General features: G+C 43.2%; 1 protein-coding gene across 3 annotated transcripts in view; it reads left to right on the top strand.

Annotated features, from left to right (window-relative positions):
- AK4 (adenylate kinase 4) overlaps positions 1-12,618 on the top strand; it is a 75,761-nt gene that overhangs the window by 51,586 nt on the left and 11,557 nt on the right. For all 3 annotated transcript variants that reach the window (XM_024764761.1, XM_024764762.1, XM_024764760.1), the window contains one exon: positions 11,227-11,399. In XM_024764761.1, the coding sequence (XP_024620529.1) occupies positions 11,227-11,399 (173 nt within the window). The remainder of the gene's footprint in view (positions 1-11,226; positions 11,400-12,618) is intronic.

Genomic DNA, 12,618 nt, shown 5'->3' with positions numbered 1-12,618 from the left:
ATTCTTAAACAGAAGAGCCTTTAAGCAAAGGATTTGCAGATGATGGCTACTTCCTCAGTGCAATACCCATTCTCCCTTACTGGGAAAAGGGCTCCATGCTGTTAGAATAACCTGTTTAAGAACAAAGGTTTTAAGTTAGTAGTTGTCCTCTATGCCCTTAAACAGGAAAAATCCTTGAGCTAATACCAGAGGATGTCCACGCCATTTGGGAATCTCCCCAAGAATGCCTACCTAACAGAAATTCTTTAATTTCAATAAGACATTTTGAAGATCCAAACTTGTGGTTTAAAGCCAAATGTTCTGTGTCTTGTATTTATCAGTGGATCACGAAGTAGTGATTATAGCATATCTCGGTTTTTAAATCATTTACTACTAACCTATATAAGCTCTTTGAGAGCAGTACCCATTTATTACAAATCTCTTAAACTCGAGGATGTATGACAGGATTTCCAAGTGTCTATGGAAGGTTTCAGTGAGCAGGAATTAGTCCCTCAAGCTCTCTTGGCATAGTGGGAAATGTGGAGCTCACAGAGTGATAGGAGGTAGCATAATATCCGTTTGCCAACATCTGGAACACAGCTGCTTCTTAATCTTTTCACCATCTGTTAATAAAAACTGGCTGAAAAGGAATATGGAGGCCTTAGATACATATAGAAATAAATATTGAATAAACAGATAAGATATAAGAGAGAAAAGGCCTTCACAAAACAGATTTTTGATGGTGATTAATTTTAAGTTATAACTAAGGCTTCTGGTGGGTGGTGTGAATGGTCTGAATGCCCCACTGGGTTAGGGAAGACCATGGAAGAATAACTGACTGCTTTCAACTTTAATCCTTCAGTGATTAATTGTGATGAACAATCTGTAACCTGGTCCTTGTTTTTCTAACAACTGGGAAGAGATGGGTGGTCAGAAGCCACCACGTTGGCCCCAGATCTTAATGTTGGTAGGAAGGGGGCCTGATGTTGCTTGGCCTTTTCACAAGCTGCCCATCCCAGGCAGATGTTGGAAGTTGCCCTTCAGAGCTGCCCTTTTATTTCCATCAAGTGGAGGGCTTGCTTTTCTGCCTGGGAATGTGGTGGTGGACTCTGGCTCTGTGCCCTTCCTCTGGAGTGAATACACTCCAAATTAGAAAAACAAACGTCCTAGTTCCCTCTTGCCTTCCACTGCCTGAGCTTGTTGTTGTGGCACCTCCTGCTTCAGCTGCCCTCCCTCAGGCTCTTGGCATGGCTGACAGGAGTCGGTGCCAAGGCCCAGTGGCCAGCACTGCTGGGAACATAATACCAGTCAAGACTTTAGTGACATCTCCCTGCACCTGGTAAATCTTTTGGGGAGTTTTTAAAAACAACCTGTAAGGCACCATAAGTAGTGATGCACCATGATAGCTTCTGGGAGACTGTATAAAATTTCAGCTTTCAACATGGATTGGCTGTTTGAACAGGACAGAGCAGCTTTTCCAGGCCAGGTTATGAGATGAGATAGGGATACCATGAGGTAGGTTTTCCATACTCCTGATCAGAAACCATGCAGTGGAACAGTGTCATATGTGTAGTTAAAGGGAGGAAAGCAAGCTTTCCATGCTTAAATATGATCTTTATTTTACTTTACCTGTTGGGCTTTCTGGTTTCCTCAACAATGGAATGTATTCACTGGGAATAGGCTGTCTAAGGAGGCTGGAATACTGCTAGTCATTTAAAAGCATGTCTTTCAGGATTAGTTTTAGTAAAACCAAAAGCATACCACAATTGTTGCAGTTCTTTAAGTGGAAAAATTATTAATGCTGCCACCTGTTGACAGAATTTGGGTGTGCATCAGCCCACTTGGTTAGTAATCCCTGCCCGCCAGGAATACCATATCCACGTGAGATCTGACACTATCCCGGGCATTTCAGGATTAAACACAGCCCCAGCCCTCAGGGATCTTGTAATTTTAATAGGCTCCATGAGCAAGCATATTTAAAGAAGAAGAAATAGCCACAGCTAGAGTGGCAAGTTTTCCTTGGGCCTGCCAGTGTCTAATCATAGCCTGCCTCGTCTAAATCACTTAATTAAGGGACGATAATCTCTTGGTTAGAATGTATTTAAATACTTTGCATATGCACCGAAATACTTTGCTGTTCAGAATGGCTATTCCTATTTAGATACAGATTTTCTGTTACAAGACTTCCATGGGATCATGGTTTAACATTCCATACATTAGCTAATTATTTGTTTCCTTCCAAATCCCAGGAGCCTAGCAGTTCAAAATACCAACGAGTTGAATCTCATACCAAGAGTAGATCTCTAGCAGAGAACTTGGATCAGTGGATATCAAATGGTAGCTAAATGTATTCTAGAGCAAAATGCCTACATTTACCCTGCCCCCCAAGTCAATATGAACATCTCATGTCCTGATACAGGGGCATATTGCTTGACAGGTTTCAAGTAGTCTTCATACTCTGCCCCTCTGACATTATGTTCTTTTGAAAAAATATGTATGGCTGGATAACAACGCTTTTTAAAAAACGGTTTAAAATGTGCTGGTCGCATTGCACCTCTTCTGACATTCTCTTCTTGGCAGCTGATTGATGTGAGAATTACAAACGAATTACTTTGGGACTTCCCTGGTGGCGCAGTGGTTAAGAATCTGCCTGCCAATGCAGGGGACACGGGTTCAATCCCTCATCCGGGAAGATCCCACGTGCGGGGCAGCAACTAAGCCTGTGTGCCACAACTACTGAGCCTGAGCTCTAGGGCCCGTGAGCCACAACTACTGAGCCTGTGCCCCACATCTACTGAAGCCCGCACACCTAGAGCCTGTGCTTCACAACAAAGGAAGCCACCGCAGTGAGAAGCCTGCACACCACAACGAAGAGTAGCCCCCGCTCGCCCAAATTAGAGAAAGCCCGCACAGCAACGAAGACCCAATGCAGCCAAAAATAAATAAATAAATAAAATAAACAACAGACATTTATAAAAACAAACAAAGAAAAAAACAAATGAATTACTTTGAGGATTTACTCAGCCCAACTTGCGACACTGGTGTAAATAAATTCAAGGAATTCTAGAGCTACCATGCTGCCTTTTATTTTTTTATTTTTGGCTGTGTTGGGTCTTCGTCGCTGTGTATGCGTTTTCTCTAGTTGCAGCGAGCAGGGGCTACTCTTTGTTGCAGTGCGTGGACTTCTCATTGTCGTGGCTTCTCTTGTTGCAGATCGTGGGCTCTAGGCATGTGGGCTTCAGTAATTGTGGCTCTCAGGCTCAGTAGTTGTGGCTCTCTGGCTCTAGAGCGCAGGCTCAGTAGTTGTGGCGAATGAGCTTAGTTGCACCGCGGCATGTGGGATTTTCCTGGGCTGGGGATCGAACCCGTGTCCTCTGCATTGGCAGGCGGATTCTTAACCATTGTGTCTCCAGGGAAGCTCCCATGCTGCCTTTTTGAGTACCATTTCCTATCGTCTGCCCTGAAGTCTTAAAATCAGAATCTGTAGGCTGAAGGATATTCATTTCTTAATTATCTTATAAGCAGATAAACACTGCTCCTCACTCCATGGAGCCTTTGTCCTCATGCCTATCTAGAGTGACAGGACCTGTGACCCTTCAGGCCTGTGACATTGTACCCCAAACTTCAGTGGGAGCCCCGACCCATCCCAGGGCCTTGGTGACCACTTCAGAGATTAGGACACCACAGCTGCCCTGAAAATTATACTATTTGAGACTGGTTACTTCCAACTGTGATGCTTGATTATTAATGGAAATGTAAGTCATCCCTCTTACATGACCTTTTAAAAATCCTCTTCTCTTTGTTACTGATTCCCCTCCTCCTGCCCCTAATTCTTGACTCTTCCACCGTTCTGGAATCCTGTTTCCTTATCAGTTTTCTCCACCTTCCACGTGCCCTCTATTTGTAGAATGCTCTGTCTACCTTCTGTCTTAAGGAAAACCTGGGTCTCCCCTTACGATGCTACATTTTTTTGTTTCTTCTGGTTTTTTTTTTGTTTTTTTGTTTTTTTTTTGCAGTACGCAGGCCTCTCACTGCTGTGGCCTCTCCCGTTGCAGAGCACAGGCTCCGGACGCGCAGGCTCAGCGGCCATGGCTCACGGGCCTAGCCACTCTGCGGCATGTGGGATCCTCCCGGACCGGGGCACGAACCCGCATCCCCTGCATCGGCAGGCGGACTCTCAACCAGTGCGCCACCAGGGAACCCCCCCATAGAGCCTTTTTTTTGGCGGGGCGGTCGTGGTACACGGGCCTCTCACTGTTGTGGCCTCTCCCGTTGCAGAGCACAGGCTCTGGACGCGCAGGCTCAGCGGCCATGGCTCACGGGCCCAGCCGCTCAGCGGCATGTGGGATCTTCCCGGACCGGGGCACAAACCCGTGTCCCCTGCATCGGCAGGCGGACTCTCAACCACTGCGCCACCAGGGAAGCCCTGAGCCTCAGCTTTTATAACTTTAAAATGTGGATGATGCTCACCTGGCAGAATTGTGACTTTTGAAATATTTATTAATTCATTCAACAAATATTTATTCAGCATCTACTATATGCCAGGCACTGTTTTAGGCACTAAGGATATGGCAGCAAATAACTTTAAAAGTTCTGCCCTCATTTTGCTTACATTCTGGTGGGAATAAAATAAAACTCAGAAAATAAGTCATAGACAAAAAGTGATGCAGAGAAAAAAAGAAAAAGAATGAAGGGTGAATGGGGCACCAGTGGTGGGCTGGTTAGAGAAGCCCTCACTAACAGACCTGCTTCGAGCCAAGGCTTGTGAAGCTGAGGGCATACCTGGACATCTGGAGTGAGAGCCTTCTAAGAAGAGGGGGCGTGAACTATAAATGTCTTAGGCGGGAGTGAGCCTGCCTGCTTGAGAACAGCAAGGATGTCAGTGATGTGCAGGGAGATGAGGAGAGAGGAGGAGAGAGAAGAATCAGGAACAACAGCAAGCCTTTGCCGGCTACTGCAAAGTTTTGGTTTTTCTGTTGCATATAATATATCTGGCACATTGAGGATGCTCGACAAATAGTAACCATGATGATGAGGATGTTACCGTGATGCTCTGCTCTTCTGGTTGAAGAAAGATAGATGGGGTGACATTTAGGATTCTTTTAAGTACTGCCCCCCCTTTATACCCCTGGAACAACAGCATAGTAGAATAGAAAGAGCACTTGAAAGACCAGAGACCCGATGTTAAATCCAAGTTCCTCTGTTGACCCTCACTGAAGGCAAACATACTCATCTATCCAACAGAGGGTGATAATTCCTGCTCTGCCGACCTCCTAGGGTTGACGTGAAGAATGAAATAAGTAAACTTATATAAGTACTTTGTAAACAGTACACTAAAAATACACGTGAAGCATAAAGGCTGTGTTTGCTGAATTATTATTGGAACCTGGAAACCATCTAGTCCAGCTTCTAGAGTTTCCTTGTCTGTGTGAATGTTTCTAGAAATGGGGTGCACACTGGTGGAAAGGACTGCAGAGCCATACCTTTCTCGGTTTGGGTTCTGTTACAGTTAGTGTAGCCTGCATGTAGATTAGCTCCTTGCAAGTTGTGTCCTATTGCCGCCACAAGGCACACCTGTACTACCAGCAACTTGAGGCTGAATCTTTGTGCTGAATCTACCAGTCTTCTGAATTTTAACGTAAATTAAGGCTCATCATGATAAGGTTTTTTTGTGTTTTTGTTTTTTTTTTTTTTTGCGGTACGCAGGCCTCTCACTGTTGTGGCCTCTCCCGTTGCGGAGCACAGGCTCCGGACACGCAGGCTCAGCGGCCATGGCTCACGGGCCCAGCCGCTCCGCGGCATGTGGGATCTTCCCGGACCGGGGCACGAACCCGCGTCCCCTGCGTCGGCAGGCGGACTCTCAACCACTGCGCCACCAGGGAAGCCCCATGATAAGGTATTGAACTGGATCAGGAAAGTAAATTTAAAGAGCTTTATTATCTAAAAATGAGGTGATGAAAGGGACAAACAGATAACTAGAGTGGGAAGGTTATTACCGTCATGGCTATGCTGTGCCCGAGCTTTAAGCTATGCTTGGGTTGAGTTCCCTGGTGACTGGGTGGGACCAGAATGTGGAGTCTGTGTGCTGAACTGTAATTGTGGCAGAGAGCAAAGAGCACCAGTGACCCCCCCCAAACTCTTAGAAACTCTCAGAAAAGGAATTAAATGTGGGTCTGAATGGGAGAGCCCAGTAGGTTGGCACTGCCCAGCATATTTTTGAAATCTGTTCCTTGTGAATTCAGCTTATTTTGTACACAGTTGCATTTCCCACCCATTCTTCCAGAGGCCCCCAAAGTTTAGAAGAAGTTCTAGGGGAGCTGAGCTGATGGGCTTCTGAACCTCATTAGACAAGGAAACTTTAACTAATAACATTTGAGTTTTTATTTGTTGAAGGAATTGTTATATTCTGTTTTAGAGCTGCCTCTTCTCTCCTACGGCTTTTTTCAGCTCTCAACCTCTACCCAAAGGATAAAGAACAATGTTTTCTTGTCAGGGTAGTGACTAGTGATGCTGCAACACAAGGCCCCAGGGCCTGTGGCTGAGTGATTGCTGAAATTCTTTGTGCATAGTCATCAGTAAAGATGTTGTCTACATCTTCAGTGTACGGATATTTATGTATAAATGTATAAATAGTACAATTTTATTAATATATAACTGGTAAAATGGGCCCTCCCAAATAGAAGATTAAAAAGGATGAGGAAAAAAAAACAATAGAGGTTCTGTTTCTTTCTGTACTCTGAGGAGGATCTCTTTGGAAGCTACTGCTTCAGAAGATGGCTTTTCCTTGAAATTGGATTTGAGGAAAGAGCAAAGATTGATCTGGGATTGTTTTGGCTGCAGGCATCTTTCTAATTCCAGTTGTCATCTTGAAGCTTCAATGAGGTGTAGGTTATACAGGGAAAGGCAGGACCTGGCCATCAGTGGGAGAGGTGCCTTTATGTGGAAGGCTTACTGCCCTCACTTTATTGGTGTGTCAATGTAGATTGTACCGGGCACAGTACCAGGAGATAACAAGGGGAGTGAGACACGTCTTAAGTCCCCACCTCAGGAAGCTCATCTTCTAGGGCAGACTCTGGAGCGTGGTGTAGGCTGAAGTGGACTAAGACTTGGCATAGTGCCTGGGCCTGCTGCCAAAGTGCTCTCTCTAGCATCCCCAGCCTGACCTGCAGTGAGCTGTTGGAAGGAGGGGGACAGAAGAAAGCACCTGGCTGAGGGTGTGTGTAGTATTCAAAAGGGAATTTGGTGGGAAAGAATTTGGTGTGGTTTTATCTGGACTCTCCTAAGACCCCTTCCCTGTTCGCCAGTCTGTGCAGCCATAGATAGAATTGAGCCATGAGCACCCACATGGGTCCAAATCTTGCTCCTTGGTGACCCAGATAACAGTACATTGTTATTTACCTGGTAACTGTCACATATATGGGGCTCCAGAGTACACTCAACTGCTATGAAACCCCAATTCTAAAAGTCAGTCTGTTTCTGAACTTCATAATAATCAAAAGAGAAGTTGCTTCATGAATCAGTTTTAAAGTAATCAAGCCATTCCATAATAGAGGGTTACATATAGACTTTGCAGAGCTCAAGAGTCATATAATTTCATGGAATTATTTACAACTAAGGCAGACTAATCAAAGAAGTATATTCACTTAATAGAAAACTAGAAGGGGACTCCCCTGGTGGTCCAGTGGTTAAAAATCCACCTTCTAATGCAGAGGACGCGGGTTCAATCCCTGGTCGGGGAACTAAGGTCCCACGTGCCGCAGTGCAACTAAGCCCGCACGCCGCAACTACTGAGCCCGTGCACTCTAGACCCCGCGTGCCACAACTAGAGAGGAGGCTGCGCACTGCAGAGAAGATCCCGCGTGCCGCAGCTAAGACCTGACACAGCCAAATAAGTAAAATAAGTAAATAAATAAATAAGTAAGAACAGTAGAAGACAACTACCCTAGTGTTTGCCCACTGTGTATCAGGCGTTGCTGCCTTCCAGAGCTAAGGCCAAGGTGTCTGCATTGTACTTAATCTTAGGCAGGTATGATTTGACCTTTTACTTCCCCAGATACCAAGCAGTCATAATCTGATCTGACAGAAATTATGTTGAGATTTGAAAAAAATCTAGTTAGTTTATTTAAAGGCAATATTGTTTTCTATTTTGAAGATACTGTATCTCAGTTCCCATTGCAGAAGCACCCTGAGCATACTTCCAGGCATAATCTCCCAACATGCGGGTGCCTTTATGTGAAGAGGATGCTTAGCCAGTGTGGGAGGAAGGAGGGGATACAGCTGAGTGACTATTGGCACAAGAGCCTAGGCTGCAAGATTAGAAATACCTATTTCTCTGATGAAGCCAGCCTGAATGCAAGAGAGATCACAAGAGGACAGCAAATGAGGATGTGAAAGCAGTTTCTTCTGATGTTAGCTGTAATGCTGGAACAGCTCTGGTGTTGCCTGGTGGAAGCGTGTGTTTAGCTTAGGTTGGGCACATGATAGCCGATGAACTTAGATGTGCTCTGCAAGATAAGCCTCTCCTCACCTCTGTTTGAACTTACTCTGTCTTTCCTTGTCCTAAGAATAGAGTTGAAATGTGCCCTGGGTTTGGGTCTCTCTGTTCTTGTATCCCTTTGCAAAGAGATACCGCTTAATCTCTTAAGAGATTCTGCAATAAACAACATCAAAATTTAGAAACTTGGGGGCTTCCCTGGTGGCACAGTGGTTGAGAATCTGCCTGCTAATGCAGGGGACACGGGTTCGAGCCCTGGTCTGGGAAGATCCCACATGCCGTGGAGCAACTAGGCCTGTGAGCCACAACTACTGAGCCCATGCGTCTGGAGCCTGTGCTCTGCAACAAGAGAAGCCGCGATAGTGAGAGGCCCGCGCACCGCGATGAAGAGTGGCCCCCGCTTGCCACAACTAGAGAAAGCCCTTGCACAGAACCAAAGACCCAACACAGCCAAAAATAAATAAATAAACAAATGTGGGGTTTAAAAAAATAATAAAGGTTGGCCCAGTTTTAAAAAAAATTTAGAAACTTGGGCCATTGGATAATTTTCCTTACTGGAGAAATTAGAAAAGAAGCTCCAGGGGAAGCCTAGAACAAATTATCTGTAGTGAAAGTCCAGTTTTATTTGTTTCCCCAATCCACTGCAGAGCAATCTCTTTTGCCAAATACAAATTACTGGAAAAATTAAAAGAAAAAAAACGAATAAATTCAAGCCCAAATTTTAGATTCAACAGAGTTAAAATTACTCTGTGGAATTGCTATAAAATTCCTAAATGTTTTTTCTCATTTCTGTACTTACTGTGACCAGGGCTTACATTGGACTGCAGACCAGATGTTGAGTTTAGTAAGATATAGGGAATGAATAATTTCAGATGGGACTTGCAAAGACACTTAGATACAAAGTACTGTAAGCGAGATCATCAGGGCATAAACTTTGGAAATAGCTACAAGGCCCTATACTAAGTTGTTCATCTGTGTTAATTTTTTAGAAGCTGAAGGGTATAGCAATGATCAAGACAGAAAAAGTCCCTTTTCTCAGAGTGAGATAGGGATAGAAAATAAGCATAAAATAAGCATAAATAAATAATAGAAAATAAGCAGTAATGAGATAGATAAGTGGAAGGGGAATGGGACTATTTTAAGTATACTAGTGTAAGAAGTCTCCCTGAGGAAGTTACATTTATGCATATATCTGAAATGATAAGGAGTCATATTCAGAGACCTGCAGGAAGAACATTTTAGGCAGAGGACAGCAAATGCAAAGGCCCTGAGGCAGATAGAAAGGAGCTAGTGAAGAGAGCAGTATTGAAAGTAAGTCGACGTGGCCAAAGTCAACCTTGCGCATCATGTCATGTGATACTGAACAAAAGAAGAATAAATTATGGAAGTGTAGATAAGGAAAGTGGTGTCATGGGTAGCCCAAAGGTGAAGTTGTGGGAGCAGGTGAGTTGGGTTGCAGCTGGGGAACATGCAAGACCATGGAAAATCAGAAATATCATCCTGGTGTATGGAGAGGAGGGGAAGAGGGGCCTATTTCTTGTGCAGAAGATGATGGATGAGGACCCTGGGAGGAATGGGCTTTGGAGAAAAGGGCCTGGCCTCACAGGCAATAAGGAAGGCACTGAAGGGAGCAGAGGTTGGTACCTGGAGCAGGGGCACAGAGACAGTGTTGGGCGGGTTTTGTCACACTGAATGCAACACACACTCTGAAATCACCTTGGCATTCAGACGACTTGGAGATTAACACAGAGTGCAGCACGTTCATGTTTGAATAACTGGCTTCCTGTAATAGGAAAAGGAGTTCTTTGATTGTTAAGTGATTTAAGTTTGTCTTCTGAATATTGCACCTCCTATTATACTTTCTTTCCTGCTCTCCATCCACCCAGCTCTTTTACCTAAGATTTAAAGGACATTTTTTTAAAAAGTGATAATTGGATACAGTAAGGTTTTTAACAAAACAGACCAACTTGACAAACTATTTAGGAACAAGATACTACTGTGTACCATCCCAGCCAAACCTGGGGTTACATTTAAAGCAGGTCAATCCCTGGTTGTGGGGGGGGAATATATATATATATAAAATTTGGGGTCAACTAACTGCAAAAAAGAAAGTGATGCCCATGAGTTCAAATTTCAACTGCAGTTTATTTTCCGACATTTAGAAAAGTAGGGTGAATTTTTGCAGTTTTGCAGTATCCAGATAGTTTCAAAAGCACCAGTTCTTTTTGAGATTGGAATTTTGCCCACCTTGTTACTATGGAGCAGGCTCAAATGAAGGTCTGAGTGAAGGATCCTACTTTATTTTTTAGACTTAAAGAATATTTGTGTGTATATATAGAGGTATCCTAAGAATAATATGTTCATACGCTGTTAGAACTAAAAGGACACAAATAAAATTTGCCCCTTTGATTCTTTAACAGAAGAAGAAATGGAGGTGTTGTAACTTGCCCAAGGTCACACAGGTAGTTAAGAGCAGAGCTGAGACTAGAGCTGGGACTAGCCTAGTGATGTTTAGCACTTATTGCTTTTATCATGTGACTCCTTAGCCTTTCATATTCCAAATGCTAAAGCTAGGTTGTAAAGTAGCGTATTTTCTTCTAGTGTTAAATTTATAGAAGTAGATATAAATTCCTGATTAAATCTCCTTTCTGGGTAGTGTACGTGCAGATTTGATTATCCTGTCTCTGAAAATATTTCAACAACTAACTGAATTGGGAAGTGTCTCACATTTGATGTTTTGTTTTGGCATTTAGGTTTTCCTAGAACATTAGTTCAGGCCGAAGCCTTGGACAAAATATGTGACCTGGACCTAGTGATCACTTTGAACATTCCATTTGAAACGCTCAAAGATCGTCTCAGCCGACGCTGGATTCACCCTCCTAGTGGGAGGGTATATAACCTGGACTTCAACCCGCCTCATGTACATGTAAGAATATACAAAATACTTTCGCACATTGACAAGAAAGAGGTAAAACATTTCAGTTGAAAAGCAGGGGAACGATATGAATAGGCTGTTCCAAAAAGAGCAAATATACATAGCCAGCAAATATTTTAAAATTCTCATTCACTAGTAGTGAAGGAATGTAAATTAACGTTTACATTTATTGCTGGTTGGGATCTGGAAAAATGATACTCTTACCTGTATTAGGTATATGAAATATTAAGAGTCTTTTAGAAGAGCAGCTGAGCAACCTACATTAAAACTTTTAAATACATATTTCACTCAACCCACTTCTGGGAGTACAGTCTATGGAAATGTAAGTACTTTCAGGTCAGGTCATGTACATGATGAGGCTTATTTCCATGTTGTTTGTAGTGGGAAAAATAAAACAAAACTTGAAAACAGAACGAATATTCATCTATGTGGATGATTAAATAAATTTGAGAATATCTACGTTTTGGAAAATCATGTATAAGGTTAAAAAAAACAAAGAGACAAAGTAGTACATTCTTTGGCCCAGAGAAATATTTCCCCTGGGTATTGTTGAATGAGAAAAGCAAATAGCAGAATGATTACATTTTTCTGAAACCGTGACTGCCCTTCTTCTTCTTCTTTTTTTTTTTTTTGGCTTGCGCTGCACGGCTTGTGGGATCTTAGTTCCCCAAACAGAGATTGAACCCACCCCTCAGCAGTGAAAGCACAGAGTCCTAACCACTGGACTGCCGGGGAATTCCCTATGACCACCGTTCTTTATGTATATCTGTTTACATGTCTGTAAGCGCTCTCTAGCTTCGTAGGAGTAGTGATAAAGATATAAAGGAGCTATCCTGGGCTGGCCAATGGTTGAGGCTGGGACAGAATAAGGAACAGGGTTAGAGTGAGTGGGGTCATGTGAGTGGTGGGAGTGCAGAGGAGGGACTAGGCAGGACTAAAGGCATGAAAGATTGCCCTTAAGAAGTTCAAAATATAACATCTATGCATCTGCATAAGATTAAATACATGTAAAGGTATATGTTTAAAGAAACTTTTGACAAATTCATTTAAAGAGTAACTGCTCTTTCTGATAAAGACATGAATTAGTTCAATCTGATAATTCTTCAGTTATTTGGTGGTAGATACTATTATTGTTCTTATCCAAATGTGGAAGGGGTGGCTATTGTGTCTTATTGGGTTCATGTTTATGGAATAGGCTAGACTTGAATAT

Source organism: Neophocaena asiaeorientalis, unplaced genomic scaffold (assembly GCF_003031525.2).
Source record: "Neophocaena asiaeorientalis asiaeorientalis breed wild unplaced genomic scaffold, Neophocaena_asiaeorientalis_V1.1 scaffold135, whole genome shotgun sequence".
In the NCBI taxonomy this organism is placed as follows: Eukaryota; Metazoa; Chordata; class Mammalia; order Artiodactyla; family Phocoenidae; genus Neophocaena; species Neophocaena asiaeorientalis.
Note: the sequence above shows the minus strand (reverse complement) of the source record. Positions and strands in the feature narration are given on the sequence as shown.